Source organism: Pteropus alecto, unplaced genomic scaffold, assembly GCF_000325575.1.
Source record: "Pteropus alecto unplaced genomic scaffold, ASM32557v1 scaffold157, whole genome shotgun sequence".
NCBI lineage: Eukaryota > Metazoa > Chordata > Mammalia > Chiroptera > Pteropodidae > Pteropus > Pteropus alecto.
Window position 1 is genome coordinate 1,947,073 of NW_006440626.1, and position 22,418 is coordinate 1,969,490.

Genomic DNA, 22,418 nt, shown 5'->3' on the forward strand with positions numbered 1-22,418 from the left:
TTCCCCATCTTTTTAGTGGGCATAGTAGATGGACTTAATGGGTTGTCGTGAAAATAAGTGAGCCCCAGCATTTTGGTAGCCTGTCACAGAGTGGCTGCCCCAAAGATGCTACCAGTTGCTACTTGTCACACCAGATTGTTACGTGACAGCCGTGACGGTTAATCACCCCAATGATGGATGGAAGGGCAGGAGGCAGAAGGTGCTCTTTGCCCCACTGTCCGATGCCTGCTTCCCAGGCCACACCTCACCAGCATTTCCCCTACGCCCCCCACACAGGGCCAGTCGACGTGGACGAGTGCTCGGAGGGCACGGATGACTGCCACATCGATGCCATCTGCCAGAACACACCCAAGTCCTACAAATGCCTCTGCAAGCCAGGCTACAAGGGGGAAGGCAGGCAGTGTGAAGGTGAGCCCAGCCCAACCCTCCTGGCCAGACCCTGTGGCTGCCGTGGCTGCTGGAGGTGGCCGCTGCCTGCCACGTGTAGTGCCAGCAGGGGCTGAGCCTCCCTTCCCCCACCCCACGCGTGCCACAGCACAGGCCTCTCTCGGTCTCTGGACAGAAGCTGCGGGCTTCCTGGGAGCCTGGGACACTTCCCTAGGGATGAAATTTGAAGTCACGGGGTGCCCGACTCCCCACGTTTGAAACTTTTTTGTTGTTTTTTTTAAGAAATTGAGATGAAGCATTAAATGACATATTTGTCCTTCTGTCCCTGACCGGATGTGTGTGGGGTAAAGGCCTGGGATGACATCCCCAAGGTCCCTAACTTCAAAGCTGAAACCACCCTGTGTGGCCTGTCGCTTCTAAAAGACTCGCTCAGTAGCCGGCCACAGCATCTGGCAGGGCTGGCTCAGGCACAAGAGCTTGGGCAGAGACAGGTAGATTCGTGCTGTCTGCCTGTCTGGCCTTCCTTTCCTGCCCCCGGGGTGCTGGTTTGACTGACGCTAGAAACTGCGTCCTGGAGAGCTGACAGTCAGGGAGGGAAGGGCCGCCTCGGCTGTCTTTGGAGCCGAGTTTCTCCAAACCGAACGGAACCTTTGGGAGCATTTGTCCAGAAGGGTCTGTGTGGTCTTTCTGACTCCCCAGGTCGAGGGCGGGGCCGGCGTGGGGGTGGAGGGGGAGCGGCTGGAAACAGCGCATGACGGATGTGCACCCCGGGATGACGGCATTGATCCAGATCTTCCCTGTCTGTCCCCAATTTATAAATGAGGAAAACGGAGGCTCAGAGAAGAGAAACTTCTCCTGCAAGGTCCCCAGATTTCACAGTGGCCTGGCCAGTACTCAAACCTGCATCTCTTAATCCTCACAGCAAGGGTCTCTAACCTCTCGTTTTCTTCTCCCGGAACCGGAACCGGAACCGGAACCCTGCCCCTTACTTTTTCGAAGAGCGAGGTTTGTGTTAGGACAGCGACACAGGGGAACAAGACGGGTGCCTGTTCCTTCTGCACAAGGCTTCGCAGGAGCTGGAGTTCTGTGAGAGAAGCAGCTACGCCTCCTTGGGACGCTGACGTTGTTTATCCACCTCATTTGTTGGGCATCTGCTTAAGGCTGAGTGCTGGGCAGATGACATCGGCCTGGTTTGGCCACATCCTGGCCTTGCCTGGGGCCCAGAAGCCTGAGGGGGGAGCTGGCGCCTACCCACAGACCCCTGGACGGAGGCCAGGCTGGAGGCAGATAGAGCAAGATGTTAGCAAAAGCCCAGTGGCATGGGCTGGCCCAGCCCCTGGCAAGGCCTGGAGGTTAGCTTGGTGGTCCCAAGTGGCACAGGTGTGGCTCTATGTGGCTGTTTTCTGACCCTCTGCTTCCCCCTTCAGGCCCAGTGCTCCAACAAGAGAAGGCCAAGGGTGACCCCCATCTCTGCCGGTTTAAGCCACTATCCCGGCCTGTCCTCCTCCAGCCCAGTTCCTTAGGTCCCCTCCTGCCATTCCCTGCCCAGGAGGTTGTCTCCTACCTGCTTCCCTATGTCCTTCAAGCGTCCATCTTCAGCTCTCCGCTGTGCTTGAGCCTGGGTTGGGAGTCACACTTGCTGGCTCAGTGGGTCTGACGTCCTCGGTGCGAGGATGGGAGGAGGAGGCTTGTGACTGTGCTTCCGGCACTGCCAGCGGCCTCCCGGTGTCTCCAGCCTGGCTCCGGCCTCTGGCCCTCCCCTCCCGAAGCACTGAATAGCACTTGTGTCCTGGCCGGGCCGTTCCGTGTTCCTGAGCCCCAGCTCAGGTTGTCCCCTGCCTGGAGCTTCTTTTCCACCCTTTGTGTTCTAGATTCCTAATCATGCTTTAGAGTTGCCTCCTCTGGGAAGCCTTCACTGATACGCACACACGCGCACACACACACACACACACACACCTAATTCCTAATCATGCTTGCCTCCTCTGGGAAGCCTTCACTGATACACACACACACACACACACACACACACAGCCGCAATACCTACTCTGCTCCCAGAAGCCCTTGGGCTACCCTCCGTCACAGCACTCCTGACTGGCTTGTAATTGCGTGTCTTGCTCCCTTACTGAACTGTGAGCTCGTTTACGGAGAATCTGTCATGGGCTTGGGGTTGTGGCCACCACACTGCAGATGTCAAATTTGGGCTCCCAGTGAACTCCTCGATTGCAGAGAATCTGTCACATTCGTTCCTGTGTTCCCTGCGCCTGCGCCAGGCCTGGCACTAGCATCGGCGTATAGAAAATGTTTAGTCTGAGTTGGCTCTCTTTGGCTCAGACACTTCAGAGGAGATGAGCTGCCTGTATGATGCCCGCAGAGGGGATGTGAGGCATGGGAGGTGTGGGGTGCTGGGTCCATGACGGCTCGTTCTTGCCATGGTGTGATTTTGACCGTCTAATGATAGAGGGCAGCAGGGACTGGCCTGTCCTGGGGTGCCGTCCACCTCTGATCTGAACCTCCCTCCTGAGCCTCAGTTTCTCCTTAGGGTATATGGGCCCCAAGTACCCCCCACCACAGGGAGTCCTGAAAATTGAATGAAATGCAGTGCAGTTTACCAGGACCTGCCAACCATACTGCCTGGTTCACGGTACGCACTCAACGCGAAGTGTGCGCTTGCTGTACAGATGATGGTGCCGTTACCATCAACGTCATTGTCATCGTCTGTTCTCACCACCTCTCACAGGGGGTTCAGGCTCGAATGTGATAGGTCGCTCAGGGCTCAAAGGTGATAGGTGCGATGCAACCTTGTCCCTCACTCAAGGAGCTTATGGTCTGGTTTGGGCTGCAGGCGCTGAAATTATATACCAGTGGAAGTTCTTGACGAACAGGTAAGGATCGTATGGGTGGCAGATCGTTACCTGCTGAGCTGCCATGTTGACGGTATGGAGAATAACTGTCGGGAGCCGAAAGGGGGTCATCGTTCGGCCACTCGCTCCCAAGACCCTCTGAGAATGAGTGCTGGCGTGAGTTCCGGGGACTTGAGTGGACACTGTCCCACTCGCCCTGAGGTTTTCTCATCCCTGGGGACCCACCTACAGTCATCAGTCAGAATCGATGGAGCCTGCTGGAGTGTTCACCCAAGGGCCATGAGCTTCCCCACTGGCTCTCCCCGGAGGACCATGCAGGGACTTCTGGAGGCCTTGAAAGCCGGAGGCCACATGCAGTGGTGGCCTGAGGGAGCTTGGCAATCACCCAGGTATTCACTTCGTGGTTTATAGATGGGGAAATGGAGGCCCGAGAGGGCAGGGCTCTTTCTGAGTTGGGACCCGAGCCCAGCGTCGGAAGGCCCGTTCCTCCCCCTGACTTTTCTGCAGGTGGTTATCACTACCTTGACTCTCCATCCTGAGAAGAGAGAATGAACAGTCCGTATTCCGTTGAGCATAGTGGTTAAAGCACGGAGCCAGACTGCTGGGGTTCAGATCTTGCCTGGGCAGCTTGGACAAGCTACTTGACCTCTGTTTATCTGTAAAATAGATAATAAAAGTACCTGCTTATAGAGATAGTGTGAGGAATGAGTGAGCTAATGCATATAAAGCATTTGAGCACAGCCCGGCACATGGGACACGCTGTACAAGCAATAGCTGCTGTGGCTGTGGTGGTGGTGACGGTGCTGATGTTGTGGACGGCGGTGCCAATGATGATGGTGAAGCTGCTGATGATGATAAGGATGAGGATGTGACGATGTCGATGATCATAATGCGTAACATATGAAAGTGGGTGTGGCTTTGTATTTTTCCATCCATTCTCAGGATCTAAAAGGGCTTGGACATGTGATGTTCTGGTTTGTTGACGATTCAGATCAATTGTATGCAAATACGCATATCCCCATGGAGACGTGCAGACTCGTGTGCCATTCACAGATGACCATCTACCAAGAATGTGCAATGAAAATTACAGGTGCCGAAGGCTTTCCTTTGTCCCACTAAACTTCCTCCAGGCTTAACAAATATGCTGCCACCACTCCTACAGCAGACATCAATAATCCATCACTGCACCTTCCAGACAGCCACCTCCAGTTTAGATGAAGCCTGTTTTCCCTCCCCACGCCCCGTTGTCTGCGGGTCCTGAGCTGGTGAGGGGCTGTGTGAGGCTGCGTTTGGAGTTTGGGGGAAGATGAGTACCCTGTCTGAGGATCCGATAGACTTTGCTGTTTACTGTGATAGGCTCATGGGACCAATTTTCAGCAAAGGTGCCCGGAGAACGTGGCTCCCACGGTCTCCCTGGTTCTTCATGGGAAATGGACCCAGCTCGTGGGAAGCCCTGTGTGGGGCTGAATGAGCCTCTTACACCCTTAACCACATCACCTGAAAACTCTTGCTGGTTGTGAAAAATCCCTTGAGCACACCCAGCCCCCGGGGCAGCCCGCTGCCCATTCCAGGGATGGTTTCTGACCACACCTTCGGGGCCCGTCATGCCACGTGGCCAGTGCACGTGCGGTGATGACTGGGCTTTCACATGTGCAGCCGCTGCACATCCGGGGAGCAGCCTGGGCCCCTGTGGTCAGCTTGATGCTGGCAGAGGTCTTGCTGTAGCCAGACTGAGGTGCCTCGGGCTATTGAGCCAGGCTGAGGATGAATCAGTGTCTTCTTGATGATTCGAATCTTGACAGACTCTGAAGCGACTGGGGGTAAACTCATTGGTATACAGAGTTGCAAGAAACTTTGAAAGGAGCCCAGGGCAGCCCCCGTGTTTTGCAGACGACCACCCCTCTTTATTGCCCTCTCCAGACCCGTGTTCATCTCTGTTTTGGCCCATGTCACCCTGCATTTATGTTTCCCTGTGTCTCCTCCTGGAATGTGAGCCTCTCATGAGCAGGGTCTGTGACCTATTCAGCTCTGATCCCTGAAACCTAGCGCCAGGCCTGGCATAGGACTGTATCTGTTGAGTGAAAAGGTGGATGGCAGGGTCCCAATGGTCACCTCCTCCAGGAAGCCTTCCCTGTAGCTCCAGACAAGTGAGCCGTCTGTCACCTGTGAGCATTCCTCCTTCGGAGCTCCTGTCACATTGGGTTGCACTGACCTGTGTGACTTCTCTCAGGCCTGGGCCCAGAGTTAGTGTTAGAGGACAGTGAGTGACCGCCATCAATCTTGGGGACATAAGAAAGGCCACCCAGAGCCTCTCAAACTCTCAAAGGTTTTACAGATGAGGAAACAGACCAGAGAGGGGAAAGGACTAGTCCAGGGACATCTGGTATAGACCAGTGGCGGAGTTTGGCTGGGGAAGCTGGGCCCATGGAGGTCAACCTGTAGCCAGATCACCCAGCTGAGACGCAACAGGACCTAGATTCCAAGCCCGGTCAGCCATGGGATCCCAGCAGTGGGCCAGGCCCTCATCGCCCTGTCTGAGCAAGCCGGGATGTGTTCCCTAGCTATGGAGTCTGAGAGGGGACCTCAGAGACCCTTTCCTGTATTCTCACCCCTCTACCCCCGACCTTTCTCACTGCCACTGGCTCCTCTGAGCCAGGTCCTGTGAAAGTGAGGAGCTCGAAGCACATGGCCCATCGTATAATCGGGAGATGACATCTCTCTAGCTTAGCCCGGCACTCAGCTAACCGCTTTGAGCAGTTATTCTACCCTCCCTAACCACATCCCAACATCACTGGTTTTTTTTAATCCTTCCAATTTGCCAGCTCTTTCCTACCCCAGGGCCTTTGCATATTCCACATGTCCCCCCCCCCACCGGCACCCCGTCTTCATTTAGCTAAGCCTATGCATCCCAGCTCACCAGACCCCTTGTGCAGGGGTCATTAGGGAGTTGCCGGGGCCAGCCCTGCACTGGCCTGGTCTGAATTAGTTGGGCCTGTTTGTGCTCCTTCTGCCAGGGGGCAGGCTGGGGGGCGAGGAGGGGGCAGGCTGGGGGGTGAGGAGGGGGCATTTTATCCCCTTTAAACGCTCAACTCATTTAACCTTAATTGCTTTGTTTTCGTAGACATTGGCTAAGGAAAAGGACCAAATTATAGCTTGAATTGGGTCTTACTAATCTTAATTAAAAGCTCTCGTTTATAATCAGGACCAGGCCCCAAACGAGGAGCAAATACCCTCAGATGGCTTGTTTAAATAACTAAGACCCTCTGGATAATCACTGTTTAGTCTGAACCAGCGGCGCACAGCACCCCTTCCGCACGGCACCCCTTCTATGTGTACTTAATTTTTTAGACCATTTATTCAAGTGGTTTATTCCACTTGTAAGTTCCAACTGGGGCCTTCTCCAAAATGCTATAATTAAAACTCTTGGGGGAAATAAATTTTTGTTTTGGCCACAGTATAGCAAATATGTTATTATCCCCCCCTCTTTTTTTTTTTTTGTGAAAAAGGAAAAAAATGACAACCTTATGGGCAGGGGAGATCACAAAATTAGCATGTGTGTAATGAATGTAAATAGTCACTTCCTGAATTTTATATCCCCCCCGGGGCCTACTTGTCAGTCACTGAAGTTAGGTAGATTACAGGGCATGCTATTAAGTGTTTTAACAAAACTAATAACATACCCAGTGATCCACTTAGTCCAACATCAGAAAAAAAAATGTTAAAACCAATTGGCCTTCTTAGGGAATAATGTCTATGACCTTATTAAATTATTTTCATCATCATTATTGCATACTTTATTGAAACTGCAGATAAAATTCTGCTTTTTGGGAGGTCAGGAAAGGCAGTAGGAGGTAGGCAGGAGGGGGATTCTTCTTTAAGTTATAAAACGTGCAATTATGCATGCTAACATGTGCCCTGCTGGAGATGAAAGAGCTCAAAGCCAGCAGACCAGCGTGCAGGAAGAAATTGGATGTGACTTAAAATTCCAAGTTGCTATCAGCTAGCAATTAGGCAGTGCTGATTGCAACTGGTCCCAGCTCTGCTGCAGAGTTAGGCTTCTTGGAGCCCATGTCTGTTTTCAAAAGGAAAAATGAAAAGCTCATACGATTGGCATTTAAGCACTGGAGGCAAGTTCGCCTCCCTGAGCCTCAATTTGCCCATCTGTAAAATGTGTCTGCTGGACCAGATTCAGTTTAGTGTCAAGAATATTCACTGAGCACCTACTATGTGCCAGGCTTGGTGCCGGGGCCAAAACATGTTTTCCTGACCTTATCAGTTAGTGGAATAGGTGTGATCGTCACAGATTGTAGAAAGTCCAGCAATGTAAATACAGACCAGACTCGGTGGGGCTGAAGAAGAGAGAATATCTCTGCCTAGGGGGGAAGAATTCAAGGAGGGCTTCCTGGAGAGGAGTCATCCGGGCTGAGTTAGGAAAGCAGAGCGGGTCGTGGGCATTCCTTCCAGCTCCGATGGTCCGTGACAGCATCTGCAGCAAAGATGCAGAGGCCTGTTTTGGTCTTTGCGAACTCCGTAAACCCAGCAAGTGACGGTGCCTTCCTGGGGCTTGGTCCCTCACCCGTCCAGCGGTGGCAGCGGCACCTGCCTCGCAGAACGCACGTTTGTGCAGAGGTTGGAGGAGAGAAAGCCGCCTTGCCGTGCGTGAGAGCGTGTTGTCGAAGACAGCACCAGTGCCTGCGTATTAAGCTCTCTTTTTTCTCTAAATCCCCATTTCTCCTAGGGTTAGAGGGTCTCCGCCCCCACGCCCACCCCCCATATCTCCAAGCTCCCCAGGCAGCAGGCCCCTCTCTGCCCCTTTCTCCAGGCCCTCTTGCCTCCTCTTGGCCGCTCCTTATTACAGTGGCTGTATTTGTTTTTCCATCTGAGGAATGCTAACCAGAAAAAACCATTATTTCTAAGAAAATAAACTGCAGGCTGTTGGCCTTTGAATGCTACTGAAATGGATGACGGCCTTCCCCAAAGGCCTTGAGACAAAGAGGGCTGGAGAGCTTGTGTGTGCGGGCAAGGTCAGGGGGTCTTAGAGGGTGCTCCGAGGGGGTCCTCCAGATGGGCCAGGGCTGCAGCCCCCGGGAGGAGAGTTTAAAACCCCAGCCAGCCAGCTTGGACTTTTGGCCTGGTTAATATTGGCTGCTGGTGCTGATCATGGCCTACTACCTTCGAAGTCTCCGAGATGTGCTTCTCTCTCCAGGAGCCGCCATGCCTTCTGTCTGGGCCTCCTGGCCCTTATGTGGCGGTGAAGGAGGGGCAGGGGGGAAGAGAGCTGGACGTATATCTGTGGAGACCTGGTGCCAGCCCCATGTGACCTTGGCAGATCTGTGGACCTCTTGAGCCCTTGTGTGCTGCCCACAAAGACCCCAGGCCCCTGTGGCCCCCGTGGCAAACAGCCACTTCTTTGGGGCGCTTCTTGCCGTGGTGGTGCCCAGTGCTCGCTCAGACTCTGGGGGTGGCAAGTGGGCTCCAGCTGGACTGTTAGCCAGGCGTCCCTTCCCATAGGCAGCCCTGCAGGCAGGCCTGGGCCTGGCCGGTGCGTTGGTGGACGAGGCTGTCCTCATAGGAGATGCATTGGTCAGCATCCAGGTCGTTCTCCCGCTCCGGGCTGGTGGTGCCTTTGGGCCAGGGTCTGGGCCAAGGGCAAGGGGCCAGCCTGGGGAAGGTGTCGGTGCGTGAGGGAAGAAGGCAGGGAGCAGGCTTGACCCTGGGTTTCCCGGTCACTGAGAGGTGGCTACTTCTCCGAACAACTGTGTCAGCATTAGGAGGGTGGGGTCCGGAACCAGCCCACCTGAGTTCCAGTACTGGCTTTGCCACTTACCACCTGGGTGACCTTGGGCAAGTCACCTAAGCTCTCTGAGTCTCCGTCTCTTTTTCTATGGTGAGGGAAATTAAGCCCCTCTGGCCTGGGCTACGGTGAGGGGTAAGCCTCCTGCCATTAGACAGTGCCTGGTGGGAGAGATGCCACGCTGCTACTCTTATTACTGCTGGAGAAAAACTACCAGGGATTTGGAGAGAGAATGAAATCGAACGGCACCAGGCCAGCTCAGGCTCTCCCGCTGCCAGAGCCCAGGGGGCGGCCTGGAGGATAGGGGAAGAAGCCTGAGCTGGGGGTCTTGGCTTCAAGTTGCTGTCAACCCCGACCCACCGATGTGACTAGCTCCTCAGTCCCCGATTTGGGCTTGTTCCCCTTTATAAAATCCAGACAGTGCCTCGGAGGAGCCCCAGGATCCTGGCTTGCCCCTTCTAAGCAGGGGCTCAGGCTTTCCTGCAAATGCACGTTTCCCCTTATTCTCTGGTTCGGTTTGCAGGAGGTCGGGTCTGTAGAGCAGCCCCTCGGAGCCTGCTGTCTGGGCATCTAGGGCTTCTCCCCTGCCTTTCGCTAAGGGGACAGGAGAATGACCATGTCTGTAATTGGTGGGGGGCAGTGGGAACCTCGACTCTGAGCTGGCAGGCCCCTGGGGCCCCTCCTCACTTCTATTTCAAGTGCTCAAACAGGTCAGCCTTCCCTTGACCCTGCTGCTTCGGAATCCAGCAGGCCTGATGCCAGAGCCTGGGACTAGCCCTCAGAGGAGGGTTCAGGGTGCTTCTGAGGGAGAAAGGGAGTAATTAATTGGTCCTCGGGGTTTGGTAAGCAAGTCCCACCTGATACCTGGGAGCCACAAAGCCCACCATGAGCCCACACTGGGCAGGTAGCATCTGAGGTCAATGAGCATCTTTGTGGTTCCACTGCATCCAAGCAGAGCCCCCAAGACCCAGCCAGCACAATGGATAAGAGTGCCGGCAGCGTTAACTTAAAACAAATTTAAACAGCTTTATTAAGGTATTTCACATACCGATGATTCACCCATTTAAAGTGTACAATTCAGTCTACAGCCATGCTACCCTGAACAAGCCCAATCCCATCTGATCTCGGAAGCTAAACAGGGTCGGGCCTGGTTAGTACTTGGATGGGGGACCACCTAGGAAGACCAGGTGTTGTAGGTGTAAAAAATTAAAAAATAAGGGATCGTAAGCTGACAAGGTCCTTGCAATCTGTGAGGTCAGCCAAGGGTTGCCTCGCCTAAAAAATAAAAAATAATTTAAATAAATAAATAAACAAATCAAGTGTACAATTCCGTGCCCGTTAGTATATTTACAGAGTTGTGCATCCATCACCAGAATCAATTTTAGAATCTTTTCATTATCCCAAAAAGAAACCCTGCACCCCTTAGCCAACACTCCCTGGCTCTCAACCCTCCAGCCCTGAGAAATCACTAATCTACTTTCTGTCTCAATAGATTTGCCTTTTTTAGAGTCTTCATATAAACGGAAGCCTACGATATATGGTCCTTTGTAATCGAGATGGCATTAACTTTGCAATTGGGTGGCCCGACTCTCTTCCTGGCTTCCCTCGTATTAGCTGTGTGATCTTGGGCAGTGCAGGTAACGTCCCTGAGCCTTGGTTTCCCCTGCTGTAAGAAGACGATGTTGGGACCCTCTTCTTGGGGCGGTCATGTGTGAAGGCCTGCATACTGCGGACACGCCATGGGGGTCAGTCAGCAGAGGCTACAGTCAAGGTGTTCTCTCGTTCAATGCTGAGCAGATCGTTGTTGAGTACACTCTGCTACTTCTGAGGCCTAAACTGAACAGGGCGCAGTTCTTGCCCATGGAATTCACAGCCTCGAAGGACACATGCATAGCAAGCAAGAGTAATGACAGTGTCTGCTCAGAGGGCCGTGGGGCCCAGAGGGTGGGAAGGAGTCGTGTCTGCAGGGGGGATCAGCAAAACTTTCAGGGAGAAGGCGATTCTGGGGCTCGGTCTGCAGGAGGACGTAGGGGTCTGTGGAGGACAAGGAGCCCGAGGCAGAGGGAACAGCATGAGCACAAGTATGGTGGCCTGAAGCTGCAAGGGCCACGGGGAGAGGTCATGTTGGATCACGGGCGGGAGGACCTTCCCACCCGCCGGCTGAGCCATTGTGTGTAGTTAGGAATGAAAAAGTATGTAGATTTGTGTTGGTTTTACATGACCTTTGACCTTTCCCATAATTAACTGCTAGGCCACTTCTAGCCTTGTCTCGGCAGAAGCAGAACCGATGGATGGATGCCAGGGGTCCGCAGAGAGCCGGTCTCATTACTCAGTCATTACACACCCAGAGCTTAACCCTGCGCCACTGGAGACGGGGGCTTCATCCTTCCTGCTAGGCGGCCCTACCTTCCCATGAGCGTAATTAGCCAACAAACTAGATTAAGGTTTATTCACCAATAAGGACTCAGCTTCCTAAGCCACATGTCTCTCCCAGAACGGTTGCCTGGTCTGTGGAGTGTACGGTTTTCGTAAAACCCCCAGACAAAGGAAATGCTAGCGCCCAGCCAGCGAAGGGGTCTTTGTTAGAGTGTTTGGTCTCTACTGTCTGCAAGGAATGTTGAGACAAATGCCAATTTCAAGGGGAAATGAGAAGACGTTTTCAGTAATGATCTCAGAGTGGAGGACGGGGTGCTTTAAAAATCCTTTTTCACATCGTAATGTATATAAATGTTGAAACATTATATTATGCACCTGAAACTAATCTAATATTGTATACCAACTAGACTTCAATTTTTAAAAAATCCTTGAGACCCTTTCTAGTCAATCCTGATTTTTAGAAAAATTCCCCGAAATATTATTAAAATGAGATGGAGCTCTGACTCATTGCAATAGAATCTTTTAGAACCTAGGCACCACAGAATGAATATATATTTTATAGGGCAGTGAGAATCAATTTTGAATTAAATGAAAAAAAAAAAACAAACTCATCCCACTCGAGTTCCAAACCTATGTTGTTGGCACATAACCACAGCTGTGGGATCGTGTGTGCGCTGCCATTTTAATATGGGAAAAATGGAACTCTGCGACCTTCTAAAACTCCCATAACGAGCAGCTCACTGTGTCGTTTTTCTCTGCTGTGTTGGATGTTGGAGGCTGCTTTCTGTTGGAAATTGAGTTTTCATTTAAAAAAAAAAAAAATCCAGGCTGGAGAAGGAGCAAGGCCTCGGGAGACCTGCTGGACTTCTCGCCCTCAGCATGTGATCAGATCTTTTGTCCTCTCTTTCTCCACTCATATGACCCATCCCTGTCATCACCCCTTAACCCCGAGGGTAGATACAGACGTTGGAAATAAAAGTTATAACGTGTGGCTTCTCCTCTGCATCTTTCTCCTTAACAGCTTTTTGGAGCATGAAGCTCTTTTGTAAAGTATTCACCTCGTGTACCGCAAGGATGTGGCTCCAACAGGGATAGAGCCTGTGCTTGAATACAGCCACCGCCTGGGGGCCCGGAGACGAGGTGTCAGCCACACTGTGCCTTGGCCTCCACATCAGCGAAATGGGAGCAGCACTCACACCTGCTTCTCACACAGCTTCCTCCCGTCTCTGCCTCTGTCATCAGAGGGCCCTCTTCCCTCTGTGTCTGTGCGGTTTGCCATGATGCTCTCTGTCCTAACATCCTCTCTGCATGTCTGTATCCAAATTTCCTTCCTCCTATAAGGACACCAGTCATCAGACCAGGGCCCACCCTACTCCAGGAAGACCTCCACTTAACTTGATTACATCTGCAAAGATTCTATTTCCAAATCAGGTCACATTCAGAGATACTGGGGATTAGGACATCAACACATCTTCAGGAGGGGGGGAGGGGACACAAGTCAACCCACAATAGTCCTTTAAGAGTAAACATCCAGAGAGCTTGGCTCTGCCCACCTCCATTCCTTCTGCCTCTTAATCCTCTCCCCACCCCATCTGCCTCTTCCTCATTATCTGGCTTGAATAATTCTTAAAAAGTGGTATGAGTCTTATGGGTGTCTTGGAGGCCTGCAGGACTTCTCCAGGACTGGTGGCTCTTGGATGTTTATTACAGTAATAAATCCACTTGCTTTGGCAGAGATTTTTTTTTTTAGTTGATTTGTTTTTATGTTTATCTCTTATGTATTAAAAGAGGAGGTGCACGTGATCTTGAAAAACAAAAATTTAAGGCACAGACACAGAAAATAAGGCGGGGTTGGTTCTCTGCCCAGGATGCTGGGGTAAAGCAGGCTGGCCTCAGAAGCCTGGGGAGCACTCAGGCCCAGGGATTGGAGAGGAACCGGTCATTCTAAGAGATACCGGGATGTGCGGGAACTCCTTGGGAATGTATTATGGGAAGAGATGTGAGCATCGAACATTTCTGTACTCTTCAGCCCATTGGTATCTACTATGGCCTATGCCATGGTGAGTCAAAGGAAGAAAAAGGCTAGAGTTGTTTAACTTTTCAGTGATCTCTTTATAATGCCTAGTAGATATGGTGATCAAATGGTTTATCATTTTGATAGTGAAATGTATGCTGTTAACATTTACATCAAGACAATAGGCAAAATCTGGAACTATGCCAGACAAAGTGGGGCATATGATTATCCTAATCTGGGGAAGAGACATTTTTCTCAGACTTCACCATTAAAATAGCTGCTCTAAGTTGATTGTATGGATGCAGTAACTCTGTAACTGATTGTGTTTCCTTCCTTGCTTTGGCTTCTAGGAAGCTCAGAGCCATATTTGTGGCCTACCTTTTAAAATTGTGCTGAGATTACCAAATATATTTCTGCATATTTTCACCAGCTTTCTCTTATTCTGCAACCCCCATTTCTTTTACTTTATCCTAACATCTTGTTCTTTTTAAAAATATTGTATGTGTTTTGTAAGCAGTTTGGGTGGATGATATTTGATGGAATTGATGGATGGATGAATAGATGTTTGGATGGATGGATGGATGGATGGATGTTTGGCTGGATAGGTGAATGAGTGGGTAGGTGTTTGGGTGTGTGTTTTAATAGATGAGTGGGTGTTTGGATCAATGAATAGATAGATAGGTGGTAAGGCATGTGGATGGATGGATGAGTAAATGGATGTTAAGATAGAGGAATGTTTAAATGTTTAGATGAATGGAAGAATGGGTGTCTGACTGAATATTTAGATGGATGCCTGTTTGGATGTATGGGTGGATGTTCGGCTGGATAAATGGATCGGAGAATAATAGGTGATTGGATAAATGGAAGGATGGTCAGCTGACTAGATATTTATAGATGGATATATTTTTGCATGAATAGACAGACAAATGGAAGGATAGATGGCTGGGTATTTGAAGAGGTATCTTGTGGAGTGACTAGATGGATTGATAATGGGTGGGTGGATGGGTGTTTGGATGAATGGATGCATGGCTGGCTGGCTATTTGGGTAAATGGATAGGTGCACACACGTGTACTTGTGTGTGTGTGCATGTGTATGGATAGAGAGAATGTATAAAGATAGAGGAATGAATGGGTCTTTGGATGATTGGATAATACTTTCTTGGTACACGGTGCAAATGTGCTAAGGGTGAAATAACATATTAAAAATACTTTGCCAATGCCTGGCACGTCATGGACAATTTAACTTATTAGAAATGACATGGGCTTTATGGGCTGAAAGAGCTTTGTTTTGATCCTTGCCCTACCACTTACTACATGACCTTAACCAATTACCTAACCTCTCTGCACTTTAGTTTGCTCAACCATAAAATGGAGTTAAGATACCTACTCCAGAGGGTTGCTATGAAAATTAAATGGGCTACTGTATGCTTCATGAGTAGATACCTGCATACTTCCTTCTAAGGTACAATGAGAGAATTCTTTTACCCAAGCATGAAATAAAAGTCCTTTCCCTCAGTCTGACTGATCCAACTTAGGTCATGTGCCCACCCTAGGACCAATAGCAGTTGCTAATGCCATGCGCTGTTTGGGTTAGATTGATCAGGCTCCACCCTCGGAGTTCGGACCAGGCCACCTTCTCCTGAGAGTTACCTGTTTGAATGAAAGAAAAGAGGGAAGGAACGGTTTGGGGGCTTCTGGTTCAGATCAGATGGGAGATGATGCCCATGATGACAGGTAGTGGAAATGGGTGACGAGTAGACAGAGTGTAACCATGTTAGGGGTGTAGAAAAGCCATGCTTTGGTAGTTGATTAGATGTCAGTGGAGAGGTGGAAGGATAATGATATTCAGTGGGATAGGGCACTCCAGGAAAGTGCAGGTTGATGAGTTAAAGTTGGGCCACATTGCCTTTCTCGTGTCTATGGAAGATCTATAGGGAGAGGTGATTGGATTGGTGTATACCTGCGGCTAATAATGATATTCAATGGGATAGGGCACTCCAGGAAAATGCAGGTTGATGAGTTAAATCGCCTTTCTCGTGTCTATGGAAGATCTACAGGGAGAGGTGATTGGATTGGTGTATACCTGCGGCTCTGGTGAAAGGTCAGGGCTGCAGAAATTGGGAAGTAATCAATATCTCAGTCTTTATGGCCCTTTCAAACGTAAAATCTTATACCCTCCTTTAACGTTACTTAAATATTTTAAGTGCGTTAAACATACGATTTAAAACAATTCAAATGACTTGCAAAATTGAGTCGCTTCCCAGCGGATGCTGATGGCACCGCAGGCAGGTTAGGAAGAAGCCACTGTCTCTTATACCTTTGGAGACTCAGGCTAGTTTGTTCTTTCCTCCTGTGACCGGGTGGGCAGGCACCAGGAATAGGCTGCACGGCCTAGACCTATCTTCAGGCGCTTTCGTGCTGCTGTTTTCACTAAAGCGATCCCCTCTGCTAGCAGTGTCCCTGGCAGGCAGGTGTCTAGACAGTGTTTGGTCACCTCGAATCGGGGAGCTCACTACCTCCTGAAACAGCCTCTTTCATCCTGATGAACATTCCTACCCATGAACGTTTACTGGCCCCCATGGCTTTTCCCTACTTTAGGTAGCTCTGCCCTCCAATAACAGCATGGAGAGCATGGAGCTGGGTGTCTCCCTGTGCCAGCACCTAAGGTAATTAAGGGAGCGGCCAGGTTTGCCTTTAGTCCCCCTTCGTCAGGCTGGCCCCATCCTAGGCTTCATAGCTGGAACCCAGACTCAAAATCCCTCTTCGACCAGCTAGAGGACCGATGAACCACTTCTCCCCTCATAGTAACTTCTTGAGAGGCACTTCCGGATTGGCTTAGCGGGAACACTTCCGGTTCCACGAAGCATCACTTCCGGTTCCGCCGCCGTGGCGCTTTCCACTCCCGGCGCCCATGCTTCGCCGCGTTGCCTGTGGAGGTGCCGGTGGCTGTGGGTGTGGGGGTGGGTTGAGACCCACCAGCCCAGGAAGCACCTGCCCGGGCGGAGCAGCGGAAGGGCGGGTGGTCCTGGGTGGCGCTGCCGGCTCTCCGTGCCCTGGCGCCGCCTTGCTCGCCCCTCCCAGAGACATGGCTGGGCTTAGTCCCCCTTGGGCCCCAGAGCCAGGCTGCACTGGTTCGAATCCCGCTTGTACCACTCCCGAGGTGTGTGTCTTTTGTCACAGTTTTGGCCTCCCCGTGCCTCAATTTCTTCACTGTCCTTGTGAAATTGGAATAACGATGATGGTGCCCACCTCAGTGAATTAGTGTGGGATGTGACGAGATAATGACATGGTATTGTCAGCGGCACCGGGTATGGAAGCAGGTCGCTGAATGTTAACCAGGCGTGTTCCTGTTATTTTCCGAGATCTCTCAGATCGCTCTGGAACTCTAAAACTGATAGCCCTTGACCCCTGATGGGAAATGTTGAAAAAGACTTACCAAAAAAAAAAAAGTGACCTTTACAAAGGCCGTTGGCCATTGTTTGTGAGACACAAGCTTTTGTTATAACAAGGAAATGAGCAGTAGAAATTCAGCCTTCGGATGCTGGCATGGAGGGAAACTATTTAGAGGGAGTGTATGGACTTTGTCTTATTCCAGAGCTTACACTTTTTGGTGGTAGGTGACGTTTTATTTGCTGCCCCCTACTTCACGGGTACTGAACTCCCCATCTCTGGGAGGCTTTCAAAGAGGCTGAAGCGAGCCAGTTGAGGGATTTTACACAGGGTCCCCACATGCCGTTACTGCCCAGAGACTTTTGAGGGAGGCGGAGCTCAGTGTGACTCTTGCCCGCTTCACTGTGGTGGGAGCTGGAAGTCAACCCGCACATGCCTGGCACATGGTCCTGCTCTCAAGGCGGTGGCCAGCCTTGTTCTAGAGCCAGGATCTTCATCTTTGCAACCTTTGGGTCCCCAGCCCCCAGCAAAAATTCCAGTGAATAACTGTTGAGTCATCCCCTAGCCACTCCTGTCCAGGTGGCTCCAGCAGTGGGGGCAGAGAGGACCTCAGGCTCTTCCTCTGACATCTCTCATGCCCCTCATTTTGCAGACATCGACGAATGTGAGAATGACTACTACAACGGGGGCTGTGTCCACGAGTGCATCAATATCCCAGGGAACTACAGGTGCACCTGCTTCGACGGCTTCATGCTGGCACACGATGGACACAACTGTCTGGGTGAGTGCCGCAGCCGCGCCCTGCCCACCGGGCACGCCCTGCTGTTTCTCAGCTCCAGCCTGCAGTCGGGTGCTGTGTGAGGGGCTAGCTCTCCTTCGGTTCTTTGTATTCGTTTGCTGGGGTCGCCAGAACAAAATAGCACAGACAGGGGTGCTTAAGCAACAGAAATGTGTTTTCTCATAGTTCTGCGGGCTGGAAGTCTGAGATCAAGGTGTTGGCTGTTCTGTTTTTTTCTGAAGCCTCTCGGCTTGGCCTGCAGATGGCCACCTACTTACTAGGTGTTCACATGATCATCTCTCCGTGCGTGGAAGTATTTGGTGTCTCTCTGTGTCCTAATCTCTTCCTATGAGGACACCAGTCGTATTGGAGCAGGGCCCATCCTAACTGATTTTTCACTTAATTATCTCCGTAAAGGCCCTGTCTTAAACATAGTCACATGCTGAGGTACTGGGGGTTAGGGCTTCAACATACCAATTTTAGGGAGCACAATTCAGCCCACAGATTCTCGTGGTTCAAAAATATTTTTTTAAGCCAGTAGTATAAAATTTATAAGAGTAATAATAAGCTTGCTGGATAAAATTGGAAATGTGGAACAGGGACCCCAGAAAAAGTGGAAAGCATCTCAGTGATGCTGGTAACTTTCCTCTCAGGCTGCCCTCTGCACCCAGGTGTTATTTCACGGGAGTGGTGATCAGGTGGTCAGCATGGCTTTGACCCCTTGATTTTCCCTCTAACATCATGTGAGCTTCAGATGTTCATACCTGGCCCCATTTTCCTAGTTGCCTCGTAATCTGATAAGTGGCTAATAACCTGGGGCTGCTGTAACAAGGGAACAAACTGAGTGGTTTCAAAAACGGAAATCTCTGAAACAATCTATTCTCTCACAGTCTGGAGGCTTGAAGTCTGAAGTCAGGGTGTCGGCAGGGTTGGTTCCTGCAAAAAAAAAGGGCGGCGAGGGGGAATCTGCTCCAGGCCCCTCTCCCAGCTTCCAGCAGCCCTTTGCTTGTCGGTCCCGTTCTCCCTGGGTTTTCACATTGTCTTTGCGCTGTGCACTTCTGTCTCTGTGCCCACATTTCCCTTGTCCATGAGGACACAGTCATATTGGGTTAGGGCTCAACCTAATGACCTCATCCTAACTTGACTGTCTGCAAAACCCTTATTGCCAGAAAAGGTTGCCTTCACAGGTACTGGTGGTTAGGATTCCAGCACCCTTGGGGGAACATAATTCAACCCATAACAGAGGTGGCTCGTAGTCTGTAGCAGGAGGCCCATCTATCTCATGGCAGAAAGCACATGGTTCCAAAGCAGAAGCGCCTGTCCCCTAAGCACTCTGCTGCTACTGGCTGCCGAGTAACCCGGGGCACGATGGCTGGAGCCCCGAGGGTAAGGCTATGGACTTGGCACGAGTGTGGCCGTAGATACGTATTAATGTGTGTCTCTAGGCCTCAGTCACTTGTCCGCTGGCAAAAGGAGGATGTGAAGAGCAGCCACCTCGCAGGCTGTTGTGAGCAGTAACTGAGATCGCGCCCAGATGGCTGAGAAGTGTGCCCGGCACAGGCTGTCAGTACTGGCAGCTGTCATTGTCATCATGACGTCTGAGCCCCAGGCCTCCCCAGTGTAAAACAGAGATGATTATGCTGCCCGCTTCCCCAGGTTGTGTGTGAGGATGAAGTCAAGTGATTATACTTAGTAGGTGCAAATAGTCACAAACAGGCATTAGTATGACTCTAGGTGACTCCGCCACCTTTTCAGGAGGTGAAACTGGGCATTACTTTTGTTTTCTCAATCGTTCCCTTAGCGATTCTTCCCAGAAATGAAACTACTGGGTCAAAGGATCATTTGGAATTTTTATGGCTTTTGACGTGGTGCTTCCAGAAAGGGCTCGGTACCTGCCACCATGCCAGCTGCTGTGCCGGTGCGTGGCGTAGGGAGCTCCACATCCCACGTAGCCTAGACTTTTCCTCTTCGTGGTGCGTCGGCCTTCGATTCCCTGCCTGTTTTCGTTTAATCCCATTGGATCTCAGATGAGCTTGTTATGGGAAACAGATCTGTGAACATGTAATTACACCCACAATAAGCACAGAAACAGAGGTCTGGACAGCAGGCCGGCGAAGCCCAGAGGGGCCTGCGAAGACCTCCTCTTGCATGGGGCGATGTCGGAGGTGGGAGTGGGGCTGATTCTGGGGTGGGGGGCGCGCTTTAAAGAGAACGTCGCATTGAGCAGAAACCGCAGAGGTTGGGGAGCGGCCTTCTGGGGGAGGGCACAGCCTGTGTAGACAGCCGTAGGCGGCTCCTTGAGGCTGGGCTCGGAGGGGTGGCAGGAAGGGCAGGAGGTGGGGCGGTGGAGGTAGGCAGAGCCTTTGATCCAGTAGTAAAGAACTGGGGCTGTACAACATTTATCGTTAATTACCATCCGAGTGTTATCTGTTGACTCCTCCCCAAATCTTAAGCTCTTCACTTTACCAGCTGTTTGCCCCTTTTTCAGATGATAGAGTACATTGCAGTAACAATTTGTCCACGAAGACAGAGCTGACAGTCCCTATGAGACAACAGGCCATATCCTCCACTGGTCAAAAGGACAGACCTTGGGAACTGCCAGTTCTGGGCTCCAATCCCGGCTCTGCCAGTTGTCAGCTGTGTGACCTTTGGTCCGTCACGTCACCTCTGTGCCTCAGTTTCCTCACCTGTGAAATAGAATTCTAGTTCCTGCCTTTTAGGGTTCTCGCGAGGGTTGAATGAGACCGTGGATGCGGAGCATCTAGCGGAGTGTACCGAGCACCCAAAATGCAATGGGCGTCGATCTGACCACTGACTTCCAGAGGTGATGCCTTGAGGAGAGCTGGTTTGCCACCTTCAGGACCTCGTGGGGTCCAGGGCCTGTCGCCTGCACCCAGGCTGCGCTCTTGGCCACAGCACTGTCACCTGCGCAGAAGCCTGTGCCTGCAGGCCCTTGTGTTCTTGGCCACGGCAGGTACACCCAGTGCCTCCAGACTACTGAAGTCTGTGTGAGTCTTTGTTTCGACGTTATTTTCACAATGGATTCTTTTCAGACTGAGCGCAGATCGTAACCGTGGGGCTCTCAGTCACTCACGGCGGCTGAGAAAAGGCGCTCTCTGTTGCCCCTGTGCTTTAGCTGAGGGCGGACCCTTCCCAACAGACCCCTTTTGTTTGCGCTTTTTCCTTCTCAAGACAAAACTCCAGCTCTAGAGAAGTCAGACCTTGGTTCCAACCATCCCCAAACTGCACTGACCACGTGACCTCACGGAGCCTCGGCTCCCTCATCCACGAAATGCCGAGTAGAAGTGCCGGGTACGGTGCTGGGTTCGGTGTCGGGGTCACGGAGGCTCCATAAGTGTTGGTAAAACAAACAAGGCCATAGGAGGAAGCTGGGCTTGGACGTGAGGACGTAGCCTCGGGCTCTGGCACCAGCGCTCATGAGTTCCTGGTTTGGGGTCGACTGTTCACACCCGCCAGGCTTCAGTTCTCTTTCGCCGTTATTTGGTCCTAAGTGTCTTCTGTCCCTGAGAGAACAGACAGGCGTGGGGCCATTCGGACAGGGAATTTTAGGGTCTCAGGTACCCAGAATGTAGTCTGAAAGGATGCGTATGGGTTCCAGGTGCACGTGACTGCCTGTGGACTTCTTACTCCATAGGGAGTCTGCAGTCACAGAATGGGTGGAGGGGGAACCCCCAAAGCACGGGGCCCGGGGCAGGGGCAGGTCTCAGTCTCAGTGTGCTACTTGTGGCAACTGGCAGGAGCCGAGCTGTAGCTGCCCCTCAGGTGGGGCTGGACTGTCCTGTCTGCTACAGTCCCCACCACTCCCTGTTGCTCACGACATTTAACTACCTGCTTCGGTCATTTAACTACCTGCTCATCTCAGGAGGAATTGTGCTCGTGCTGCCTAATAAAGCTTCCCCCCGGAAACCTGCTCGTGATGGGTGCTGGATGTGAGAGGCTGACTGGGTTGTTGGACGGTTCTCGCCGCCTTGTGCAGTCCTGACCGTCTCTGGTCAGTCACTCCGAGCCCCACTCCACAACCCATCACCCGCTGGGGACCATCAGGCCGTTTGCCTCTCCTGTTGTTCTGCCTCCAGAAGTCTGGGTCAAGAGTCTTGTCCGGTTGTAACATTCCTCTCTCAGCCACTGCTGAATTCCGCAGGGACGGTGGCTGTAATAAATCCCGATCAGCACAGTTTGAAAAGCATTGAGTTAATTAGGAGAAATGAGGCTGACGGCTTAAGGGTTATTTTCTTGCCGGAGTTTTCACAGTTGAACCTTTTCTTTTCTCCTGAGCCAACGAGGTTATTTTCTTGTGGAGATGGCTTGCCTGGGACTGTGTCCTGGAGGGTGGCCAAATCTGTCCTCCGGGGAGCAAAACCCTCTTTCTATTTGACATCTTTATTGAGGAATTTCTCAAATATAACAGAAAATGACACCAGAGGGAATTGAAACCATGATGAGATCCTTGCTCAACCCCAAATGACTGCTTTTAGCATTGTAATTACTTGAAATAGCAGTAGTTCTGTTTGAAAAATATTATTCCAAACTCCATGCAATTGGACATAAGAGCAATATTTAGGCTAATAGAATCAGATTTTTTTTTCATCCCAAATTAAAACCAGCAGTGGATAATTTTTTCCCGTCTCCACAAAGCAGGGCTCCTTTTTCTCTAAAGCCATTAGTTCACTTAGCCAGATGTTTTCTTCGACCCCAATCTTTACCTTGACTTGCTGAAAAATATGTTTCTCAAGTTGCTCACAGTTTGAATTTTGGACTTGCTTCTCAGCACTTTTTTTCCCTGATGAAGAGAAGTCA

At 51.2% G+C, this 22,418-nt stretch overlaps 1 protein-coding gene and 1 pseudogene across 1 annotated transcript in view; both read left to right on the forward strand.

The window, feature by feature from the left end:
• Window positions 1-221: 221 nt before the first annotated feature.
• Window positions 222-22,418, forward strand: part of SCUBE1 (signal peptide, CUB domain and EGF like domain containing 1) — a 113,762-nt gene continuing 91,565 nt past the window's right edge. Inside the window, exons 1-2 of the mRNA XM_006917415.3 lie at window positions 222-408; window positions 17,475-17,603. Coding sequence (XP_006917477.1) covers window positions 222-408; window positions 17,475-17,603 — 316 coding nt within the window. The remainder of the gene's footprint in view (window positions 409-17,474; window positions 17,604-22,418) is intronic.
• Window positions 10,123-10,241, forward strand: LOC112484265 (annotated as a pseudogene).